This window comes from Panthera uncia, chromosome B1, assembly GCF_023721935.1.
Source record: "Panthera uncia isolate 11264 chromosome B1, Puncia_PCG_1.0, whole genome shotgun sequence".
In the NCBI taxonomy this organism is placed as follows: Eukaryota; Metazoa; Chordata; class Mammalia; order Carnivora; family Felidae; genus Panthera; species Panthera uncia.
Window position 1 is genome coordinate 150,559,045 of NC_064811.1, and position 12,137 is coordinate 150,571,181.

Sequence of the window (12,137 nt, forward strand, 5' to 3'; positions counted from 1 at the left end):
ATCCCATTGAGGGTTAGGGTTTCAGCTTATAAATTTGGGGGAGACACAAACATGCGATCTATAACACTGCCTTTTGTCTTTCAACATCCACACCCACCCTCATCTTTTGTCTGGGTAAAGAATTCATGTTCTCTACACACAAAATCCCATTAACACATTTATCATATGTCATACATAATTTCTTCATATAAGGTAGTGGGGTAAATGGAAGGGAAAGAGGACAATTAATGCACTAAAACATAACATGAGAACTAAGTTGATAACACAATTTCTTTCTTGTACCACCCATTTCATGATCTCCTTTCTCTATGCCAGCAAATCAGATGGGCAAAGTTCTCTGCCTGCTGGGTGATCCAAACCTACTCCTCTTGGGTCCAGGCATCCACATATAATCCATACTCTCACTGTTTCCCCTTGAAAGTTGAGATCCTCCATCTTGATTAATACAGAAACTTCCTTATACATCTATTGGTTCATCAACAAGAGGAGACAAAAATGTCCAGAGGAGATTTTCTACTCCGTATTCAAAGGGAATCATGAACATTCTCTAATGGAAGCATTGACCCCTAGAGCACTAGAACTTTAAATCTACTGAGTCAAAAGTCTTGAGGATATGAATCAAAAATTTCTCCAGATTATTTAGTGCTATGATGAGACCAATTACTCCCCCTTCCATGTCTTGGTGCCGGGACCTATACATTCTGGCTCAAGGGGAGACAGTACCAAATACTGGATGCAGATCTAAGTCATACAACACATCCAAAAGACAACATCTCAACTTTATGGAAGGTTGCCACCCAGCTGATGTAGTAACCAAGGCTTCAGCAGGCCATTCCATAATTGTGTCAAGTCATCTGCTTCTGAGTGATGGGAAATGTGGCAATATCAGTGAATTCTATGAGAAGAAACTCATTCCACACTTCTTTCACTACAAAATATGTCCTCTGATTGGAGGAGTTGCTGTGGAGCATTATACCATAACTATGGATAAGACATCCTGTAACTCCACATAGGGAGTGGTTAAAGGAGCTCTATGAATAGTAATACAAACGAACATATGGAATATGTGCCCACCCTATGATCACAAATCATAATCTCCTCCAATACAAAGTGTGCAAAATAATTAACATGCCACCAGGTGATTGGTTGGCCCCTTCCTCCCTTCCACACATGTACGCTACCACAGATGATTAGGACCATACTGGGGTATTCTCCTTTGGCTACTCAGTACTAGGTGGGGAACCAGATCAGACTTAGTGAGTCTATGTTTCTGAATTCATGCAGAGCTTCCATTTCTACCTTGTGGCCATTTTGTTTGTGAGGTTGTTAAGCAAGCAGCCATGTGGTTGGGGATTCACAGGACTGACTCCAAAGTGGTTTCTCACAGGCATTTAGTCCCATTCATATTTGTGCCCAATCTAAGAGATTTATCCATATCATTTTCCTCTAGAACTCACTGTCATCTATCTTTCAATTTTCTTCTTTCCTATTTTCTTTCCATTAGCCACTGCTCATGAATCAATATAGATATGTATCTCCGGCTATCTCTCCTTCCATATGAAGTAGACGAACAAATGCACTGCTCAAATTTCTGCGCCTGGGAGAATTTTCTCACTTGTATCGTCCAGGGCAAAGCAAGTGATGTTGCAATGCAGCAACTGCTTCTGGCTACAGCCAGCCTACAGTAAAATCGATCTATAAACAAGACACACGATTTTCTCCTTCCTAGTCAGAGGAAACAGCCTATGAGGTCAAAGGTGTGGATTAAAGGTAAGGTAATGAATAAATTAAAGTAAGCATCATGTGATTCTGAGCCACCCATCTTGCAGTTTATTCATGCTTTCTAAATCTGCTCCGGAGCCCAATCTCATATATACAATTTCCACTTAACAATAAATTACTGCTGTGCACATTCAATTTTGTGATTCAGATAATCAGAGAGTACTTAGAGTTTGATAGATAGATAACTTGAATTGCTTACTTCTCTACCTGGGCCTAGTAGCAAGTCAGGAGTTACTTTTCAATGCACACACATTGGACACAGCTATATTCTTCATGCCCTAGAGTCTTCACTGTGATTCTCCTACTAGGGTTTGCCAGAATTTCTATCCAACATCCCTGTTTGCCACAGATATGTTCAATACATTAAGGACTGCTGTTGGAAAGGTGACTGGTAGCTCAGATTGGATCTTCTGAAGAGTCTTTTCTTGTTCTGGGTCCATCTCAAACCTGGTGAGTTATCCAGTACATAGTTCAAATCCCCCAAATGTGGTTATCTGTTGTTTCCCAAACCCAAAGAGGTCCACAAAATATTTTGTCTCTTTTTTCATGATGGGTAGTCCAAAATATAGTAACTTGTCTCTCATGCTCCAAATCACCAGATACTTAGAAACTTAACCAATGTGGCAGTCCTTGAACTTTTTGGGGTAAAATCTCTCACTGTCTAGGCTGTTTGTTCCTTCCTGCTTGCCAAATCCAATTCATCTAATGTCAACAGTGCAGTGAATCAGTTGATGTTCTGTGAGATGTCAAAATGATCAAGGCTTCTTTGGACTAAACATGACATCAAGTAGAATTGGCATGGCCTTGAGACAGGACAGCAAAGATACAGTGATGACCCTACTATGTGAAGGCAAACTGCTTCTGATGATCCTTACTTGTAGAGATAGAGAAGAAGTTTTTGTTGGGCAAATACCTACATATTAGATGCCAGTGGCTACATTAACGTGTTCTGGTAAGTATGATATATCTGCTGTACCACATCATTAAGTGTATAATAATCTACATTAATTTTCCAAGACCTATTTAGCTTTAATATCTGCCAAACGGGAACAAAATGGGATGTGCACTAATCTCAACCTCTGAATCATTTAACTTTGCTACTGGTGCCACTACTATTTTAAATTCCCTCACAGATATTTTTTCTTTACTGGGAGTGGATAAGTCTGGGGATCTTTATTCCATGAATCAGGGAACTAAAATGCCATAGGGAGGCTACCAGGATAAGCATCAGGGTCTATCAGGAGGCAGAGGCAGAGGGAGAGGGGGGAAATGTGGACTAGAGTCTTTATTGTGGTTCCCAAGGGAAGGAATGGGTGAAGCAGGGTAAGCCGACTTAGGGTTAGCTCATTTTAATAATTTTAGCTAGCTCTGGGGCACAGGAGCTGTCCCTAGTTGTCTGGTACCTGGTGACCCTGATTAGGGCAGGTAGACAGTGGTCTTCAGTGTGAGAGCCTGATAAAGTCAGTGAATGGGGTGTGAACTCTGGCTTGGTCAGTTTATATGTGGAAAAGTACCTCTAGGAGGAAGACTCCTCCCAGAGAGAAGCAGAGTGACAAAGGAGGCAGGAAGCCAAGGCAAGGTGGCTCAAGCATATTATAGTGTTGTCCAGACAAGGCATGTCTAACATATGCATGCAGGGAGATGTTAAAGCATCTCAGTTTACAGAAGCTAGGAACATAGTTAATGTTCCATAATTAACATAGTTAATATAAACATAGTTAATACACACTAGGCATACTGGGAGTGAGGAAAGAACTTCAAGCTTGTTATTCACACTTGCTAGACACACTGTGAGATAGACTTAGAATAACACTCCATCAGTCTTTATAAATCCCACCCTTCTCAGGACCATGGTGGCAGGTCTCCCAAAACGTCAGTTTATAGCCAGGAAGTAATAACTCCAAGGAGAGCCTGGGTTATTTCCACTTCTTGAATAAAGAGTCACTTTGGTAAAAGGCACCCATGTTCCTCTGGGGAAGGTTTAGGGCAAAATTCAAAGCATATACCTCCTGAAATGCTGCAAGATCCTTCCTCAAAAGGACCTGGTTTCCTTGCTTGTCATTTTTCATTATGGTCTGATATGAATGTAGAAAAAATTTGGTCTGAGTTTAACCCCGACTCATGATGTATCATTTGCATTTCACTTTTGCGTCATTCAGATCATTATTCAGTTCTTGGGGCATATGTCTGTGCCTAGTTTCCACTGCAAGGACACACCTCCTTTATGTGCCTCCTTCAAATGTCACTTTTCAAATTCCTTTGCTCCTTCTTTACCATCTTTCCATATGTCAGGACACCCCAGCATTTAATCCTCTGACCTCTTCTCTTCCTCTACATTCCTTTCCCAGATGATCTAAATTAGCTTCATGCCTCAAATGTCATCCATACACTGGTGATTCTTAAATTTCTCTTCCTTGGATCCCTCCTGGTTCCAAAACTGCACAGCAAACTACCCTCCCTCATATTTCCATGAGGATAACGAACTTCAAATTTTGAGTGGCCAAAATGGATTGATTCACTTATGTCTCCTCTGTCTACTCCTTCACAAGCAAATAACAGCACCTTTCCTCTAGCTGCTCGGCCTAGACAAAAAAAAGAGAAACTTAAAAATTCTCCAATGACCATCAATTATTAAATAGAATGAACAAACAAGTCCCATTAACATGTCCTTCGAAGGTTCTGCATGATCTGGCTCTTCCTACCTCTCAGATACCTCTCTTCAATACTCTTTCTCGTTCACACTATCCCAGCTCTACAGGCCTGTCCATTTCTCAAACACTACAAATTCCTCCCTTGGGAGGAAGGAATTTACACCTTCTGGCCCTTCTGTTTGGAAAGGTTTTCCCTCAGGCAACCAAAATGGGGATGTTGAGACTGATTAGGCATATCTACTCCACTTATGTATTTTTCTTTTTAATAACAATTTTTTAAGTTTATTTATTTATTTTGAGAGAGAGAGCATGTGGGGGGAGAGGCCAAGAGAGAGGAAGAGAGAGGGTCCCAAGCAGGCTCCGTGCTGTCAGCACAGAGCCTGATGCTTCACTGACTGATCCACCCAGGCACCCCAATAATAATTTTTTAATTGAAGTATAGTTGACACACAATGTTACATTAGTTTCAAGGGTAAAACACAGTGATTCCACATCTCTATACATTATGCAATGCTCACCACAAATGTAGCCACCATCTGTCACCATACAACACTATTACAATACCATTGACTGCATTGCCTATGCCTGTACCTTTCATCCCCATGATTTATTCTTTCCATAAATGGAAGCCTCTCACTCCCTTTCACCCATTTTGGTCATCCCTGTATCCCCTCCCCCTCTGGCAACTGCCATTGTGTTCTCTGTATTTATAGGTCTGTTTCTGCTTTTTGTTTCTTTATTAGTTTTTTTTATATTCCACATATGAGTGAAATCATCAGGTATTTGTATTTATCTTAGCATAATACTTATTTAACTTAGCCTAATACCTTCTAGGTCTGTCCATGTGTTGCAAATGATAAGCTCTCATCATTTTTATGGCCGCATAATATTCCAATGTGTATGTAGGTGTGTGTGTGTGTGCGTGTGTGTAGGCATCAATCACATTCTCCTTATTCATTCATCTATTGATGGATGCTTAGATTGCTTCTGTATCTTGGCCATTATAAATAATGCTGTGATAAACACAGGGGTATATATATCTTTTTTGAGCTAGTGTTCTCATTTTCTTTGGGTATGGGTAAATACCCAGGAGTGGAATTATCAGATCACATGAAATTTCTATTTTTAATTTTTCCACAATGGCTTAGGGCACAGAGGAAATCCAAGAGGGAAAATAAATATGCTAAACCCATGGGGAACAATGTATTTCTTAATCTGTCTCCTGCCCCAAAGCTCTGCCCTCCTCCCTTGTGTTTATATTTCTTCTTTGCATCAGTTAACTTGTCTCTCCACCCCACAGAGGCCTTCCCTGACCAATGTAACCAAAACCCCTCTGTGTGTAACTTCACAGCCCCTAGATACAGCTTATCCTGTTTATCATCTTCATATCATTTGTCAGGACCTGTGATTATCTGATTTGTTCATGTGATGACATTGCTTAGGTCCCCCACCCTTTGTCTTGGGTATAAAGACTCTTAAGGGCAAGAATTGCACATGTCTAATTAGAATAGTACCTGTTGTGATGGCTGTAACAGAACAGGCGTGTGGAAAACAGCTATTATCACTGAAGTTGAAAGGAGCCAGAAGTGTACATGGTTCCTGAAAATTTCAATCATATTCTCCATTTAGGGGAAAGGAATTTTGAGGGTTTTGTCTTACAATACTTAGAAATATCCTACCTAAAAGTAAAAGAGAGATGAGACATGAGGCATTTTGTATTGGATTGTAAACTTTTATTAGAACAAGCATTTCTCATAGCTGTAAGCAAAGTGTTTGAATTCATCAAGCCAACTCACATCTTTTCTCTGCCATGGGAGGGCAGAAAAGGAGAGAAAGCCCCTTACACATACAGGATCAGAAGAGCAAAGTATTGCAGTGAATGATTCATTGAGGCTATAAATGTTTGCAGATGTTAAGGCACTGGAGGGCAGAGGGCAGGTAAGGTGGGAAAGGGCACAGATAAAGGGTGTCCGATGTGCCTCATTCTGTCCGACAATCTCCCAGCTTCCTTCCCCAGCTTCTGTGGCAGGCATCCTGGCCCAAGCAGGGGAAACACAGCATACTCATTATCCTCATTCAGACCCCAATAGGTCACAGTTCTAGTCCCACCATAATTTATCAGAAGATAAACTGCATGTTCTCAACTTGCCATTCATTGCACTTCATGTAAATTACACCTCATTAAACCAGATTTTTATGAATGCCTTTGTGCTCTGTGTATTTTGAAAAGCCGCTAACCTGAACCACAAAAGAATTGCCCAATTTGTTGAAAGCATTTTTGCTGTGACCTCAAGTGCTGACCACATGGGGAGAAATTACTTTTTAATACCCAGTGGACAGGACACGCCAGTGCCCCCCAGGCCGCAGTACCCGTCAGGGTTCTTGCTCAGGTACTGCTGGTGGTAATCCTCCGCATAGTAGAAAGTTTGTCCCTCCCGGATGTCGGTCGTGATCGGGCCATAGCCATGCTCTGAAAGAACCTGTAGAAAGAAAGGCACCATGAGGACCGGATGCTGGGCAGAGAGGGTCCCAAGGAGGGATGGGAGGCTGGGCTGTGAGGGAGGCAGGCACATGTGGCTTTGGGGTGTGCAGTGGGTCCTTGCAGGCCTGGGACCTGTGGCTTCCCAGCTGGGTTATTCTGGGCACGCTCTCACTAGCCTGTGCCTCAGGTGACTGGGGTTTGAAATCTGGTTTCCTGACTCTAATTTGTGCACTCTACCCATCCCACCACTGCTGCCCCTGGTACATGCTAGGAGCCCTGGTTTGGAACCTGTGGGTCTATGTGAAAGGGACCCCAGTGCTTCTCAGGGTAAACAGCAGGGACATAGGGCTCTCTGGCTGCCCTGGGAAGAATGGGCATCCCTGAGGGCGGTAAAGCAGGGCTGCGGTTGGAGGGGATGAAAGGGCAGGGGCAGGATGAGGCGGGGAGGGCTACAGCCCAACTCAGTGCTGTCCCCTCTGCTGCCAGTTCTGAACAGGCCCCCTGCCCACTCACAGGCTGGACAGAGGAACCTTGACTTGCTGGGTTCTAGGGAGCACAGACCCTGCCAGGATGCCTTGGAGAGCATGGGCTCATGTGGGTCTCCAGACCCAGGAACCAGGGAGTGAGGTCAAGGGAGGACGTGGCCTGAGGGCCTGTGTCAGCTCATCCTCGCCCTCTGTGACCTACTTGAAGGCCTGGTGGCATCTGCTGCCAGGGAAAGAAACAGACACATAAACACAAGTGGGGGAGGAGAGCAGAGCTATTTGGGGCAGGAGACAGATTAAGAAATAGACATTGTTCCCCATGGATCTTAGCCTGTTTCCTTTCCCTTTTGGATTTCAGCTGTGCCCTGATTCTTTCTTGTTACAGGCTGCTTGGAGCATTTGGGCACAACATTACAGAGACTCGACCCCTGGGTTTGCGAACTCCATTTGGTACAGAAGTGCAAGGCACAGCCCCGACTCGTGTTTCCAGGAGGGAAGTGACCAGTCTCTGGTCAAATGGACTGTTGGTCCATTTGAAATGAAGTCCTTCCCTCTGCAGAGCAGGGGGAATCCAGTATTAATCCAGCACAATTCACTGCTGCACTATTTCCCTAAGAACTTTCCCCTTCCTCCTGCATCTCCATCCAGCCTTCTGAGCCAGAATGAGGCAGACTGAGGATCTGATGCCAAACGGGCCCAGGATGGTAAGGAACAGGATCCTTGCCAAGGCGGGCGGGTTGGACCCCACAGCTTGGAAACAGCCAGTTTCCTTACAGGGGTTAGAAATGAGAACAAGGAGCCATTCCTACTTCAGTTTTGACAATTTTTTGTAAACGAGCAATTATCGAGGGCTTACCATATGCCACACTCTGTGCAAAGACTTCACAGTGTTAATTTTAGCCTCACAACAGCCATATGAAGGAAGTACTATTATTATCATCCGTATTTAAAAGTGCGTGTCAGATATCGTGTCTTGATCCCTGACAGTCTCAGCTCGCCCTAATACCGCACAGGCTGGAAGCTTGGAAAATACACTTCCCAGATTCTATTGCCAACAGCACGCCAGTTTAGAGTCCACCAATGAGAGAAGCACACGTGAAATTTGGCAGGCTTAGGAGAAGCCATTATTTGGAAGGTGCAGCCGTGAATGTCTCCAAAGATCAGACTGGAGACTCCACCAGCTCTTCCTGACAATCACTGACAGTCATGCTTCAGGCAAAGTCATTAGCAGTGATCCCCAGCAATTTCTGTAACTTCTTGGTATCCTGAAATGCAGTGGTGCTTTTCCCCAATCCTCACTCAAACAGCCTTTCTAATGAGTCTGGAAGCATCAAAACCCCTTTGATGCTTAAAATCCACCTTCCTGCTTGAAATACCTTGAACACTCTGTTTCTGTGACCGAACTCCAGCTAACACAGCAATTGGTTCCAGGAACCAAAGCCTCAGTGAGAATGACAATCTGGAATGGTTAACTGTCCTGGTTAGAGTTAGAGTTAGAAATGACATCACTGTCAATAGGAAATGGGTCAGTGCCCAGGGGGGTATGTACTGGACATTTGCTAAAATTACTGCTAGTATTTGCCTGTGAGGTAAGTGCCCACTTCAGGACATGGGGTGGCTGTGGTTGTGGACTGTTCTGGGGAAGACGGTAAGCAAGAGGCCTGTGGAGTATCCTGGCTGCTTTAGGCAGTACTCGAGAACTTGTGGAAAGGACAGGATGTAAGGTCATGACTTGACCTTCCTGGTGCAACTTGAGAGGCACAGAGCTTCTAGGACTGGTTTCACATGATCTCTGTCTCTTGTAGCTGGATTCAAATACCAAATAAAAGGGCTCCAGATTTATAAGTGGAGTTGACACCCTCACTGGTCAGGAGCCCAGAAATCATGTGCACACATGATTGCTCTCAGAGAGCTCATCCACTCACAAGAGACGCTCCCCTCTGGTTCTCACCTGAGCTAACGCATGAGTCCTGACATGAGTCTTTCATATGCTGATGTGACCACATATTTTGACTTTCCTGGCTGTGGCCACCCTGCACAGGAGCTTGCCTGCTGTTGAGCTCCTCTGCCCCCTTCCCTCAGGGCTAGGACCCAGCCCCCAGGTCTCCCAGGGTCTCCACTCACTCGCCTCATCCCCCTCCAGGCCCTGTCCTCTCTGAAGGTGACCTCCTCCCACACTACTCACCCTATTTCTCTTTCATAAAAGGCTGTCCTCCGAGCCCCAGAGCCCACAGCCACTGTCTCCAGAAGCCTATTTACCAAGGCGGAGAGGACTGTGCCAGTGAGCACTACTGCCCAGGCTCCCTCCTCCTCTCCACACCAGCTCCCACCGACCCCTGCCCACGGACCACCCCAGAGGGCCAGCATCCCTTCTGGGGGAGCAGTGGGAAGGTGACTGTAGGGGCCTAGGCAGCAGTACCAGGCCTCTGCCACAAGATGGCAGACACTTCACTTTTATTTGAGAGGAAGAAACTAAAATAAACAGTGAGGAAAACCCATAGAAGACAGCTCCAAGCTGTCCTCCTGCACTTGCTGTCCTCCTGCACAAGCTGGGACGTTCTGGTCAGTTCTCGTTGGGCTGGGAGATGCATACTGGCATCACTGGGCCTGGGGTCAACATCGTCCCATCCACGCTGGGGTGGCCAGCCTCGAGGCTGAGGCCGTCCCTGAGCACAGGGCTGTGGCTGTCCTCAACCCTCGCTCTAAAACTGGGGAGGGAGGACAAACACATGAGAAAGAAACTGTATGTAAAAGAAAAGGGAAGAGGAAAACAGAAATCCTAACTAGTATCTGCTTTTCCTCCTCCCCCACGTCCCCTGCCTCTGCTTTCTCACACACATGGCTTCAGGAGCAGGTCACTGTCCTCAGCCCTCCCAGGCCCGTCTCCTGGAGAGGTTTTGCCGGACACACAGAGCTGGAGGCAGTGCTGGGGATTCCGGGGCCCGTTTGTTTCAGACCTGGTTGGGGCCAGTCAGCTGTGCCAACCCTCATCACTCTTTTGTTCCAGCCCTTCCACTGTACTATTTGAGCTACAGGGTTAAAGAGAACAGGACTCAGGACTGGGATTGATTATTGTCCCCAGAAACCAGAAGAGCACATGCTGGTAATGGCACCTCCTTAAACCATGAAGTGAAGCCTCCCCAAACCCTTAGGAGAACCCAATGGCCCTTCCGTGCTGGGTTTCACTCCACATCCTAGGCCTCACGTCCCTGGTCCTTTCCTAACTCTTTCCTTTTCCTTCCTCTCTGAAAACTCTTTTTGTGGGTCATATAGAACTTTATACATTTCCTGAACATTCCATTCCCTTGCACACAACCTCCTTGGAATGCTCTTTCTTGTCTTCCAGATCAGGTGAGCTGCTACCCGTCTCTCAGCATGGAGATCAAATGCCCCCACCTCTATAAAACCTTTCCTGAATCTATAAGGCAGGAGTTACTCCAACGTCTAGGCTCCCACAAAAGGGCTATCCTTTTTGGTACTTATGACATTGCATTCTAATTGTCCTTTGTTTCTCTAAGCCACTTCCATTCCCTTCTGACAATACACATACAGATCCATGTGCTCCTTGAGGGTATGGACTTTCATTTCTCGACCTCATCTCAGTGATTAATGAGTCTTGGGGATTCACTTCACCTTAGGGGCTTCCACTTGGGTCCCTGCTGCTGCTTCAAGCCAAAGCACATCCTTGGGGACCTCAGGGAGTTTGGGGAGCAGGGTGCTTAGGCTCTCACTTTCCTTGTCAAAGACCCTTGGCCAATTCCATAAGTAGGATTATTCTTTAGACTGTTTCAGTGGCCATGTCCATACAGGGGGGACCAATCATCTTGCATAGAAGGATGACCTCAGCATCTCTGATAGCTCTTGAAAAAGCCTGTTAGCTCTTCTGGGGAGGGGGTGAGTGGGGTGATGGTGGGGGGTTTGGAGGAGCAGGAGGAAGTGAAAGATGAAGACCAGGTTACAGATGATCCTTCTAGCCTCCAAAGTTCACTGGTCATTTGGGCCATGTGCAAGCAGTGTAGGTGCTGGTGGGGTGAACCTCAGTCTTTTCCTAAATCAGGTGGTCTATTCAGTAGTGGGGGTGTCATTAAGTAATTTGTTATGAATAATGGCTAATGTATCAATGTTTATTTTTTAAAATAACATTTATTTACTTATTTTTGAGACAGAGAGCAGGGGAGGGACAGAGAGAAGGAGACAGAGAGTCCCAAACAGGCTCTGTACTGTGAACACAGAGCCCAAAACAGGACTTGAACTCACGAACCATGAGACCATGACCTGAGCTGAAACCAAGAGTCAGACACTTAACCAACTAACTACAGATGCCCCTGTATCAATGTTTCTGTGTAACTTACTTTTCCTCAGTGAATTAGGACAGATAGAGGGCTATCTCAATCCAAGCATCACTGCGGCTCTCTTGCCTGCTACTGTGGAAGGGACGGGAGTGTCAGGAGAGCTAAATTGGGGCAGCACATAATCCACAACCTCTGTGGTCTCTTCCACGGTCTATAAGGGGGGCCCATGCTGATGATGTAGCATTCCTGATTATAGAAATGATGAATCACATCACCTGCAAAGTTTTCTGGTAGCTTCCAAAAAGGAGTCTGTACTCATGAAAGTGGGTTGTCCATAGGAAAATCATGGGGCAGATAAAGAGTTGAAAGTAAGTGCAGCAAATGCTCTAGCCTGAAGCATAGAAATCCTGACAGGTTGAATCCCTGAGGGGCCCCCAGGCTAGGG

At 45.3% G+C, this 12,137-nt stretch overlaps 1 protein-coding gene across 1 annotated transcript in view; it reads right to left on the bottom strand.

The window, feature by feature from the left end:
* Positions 1-6,356: 6,356 nt before the first annotated feature.
* The window catches only part of MSRA (methionine sulfoxide reductase A), a 450,198-nt gene continuing 444,417 nt past the window's right edge, over positions 6,357-12,137 (bottom strand). Inside the window, exon 6 of the mRNA XM_049631400.1 lies at positions 6,357-6,913. Coding sequence (XP_049487357.1) covers positions 6,749-6,913 — 165 coding nt within the window. The 3' untranslated portion in view covers positions 6,357-6,748. The remainder of the gene's footprint in view (positions 6,914-12,137) is intronic.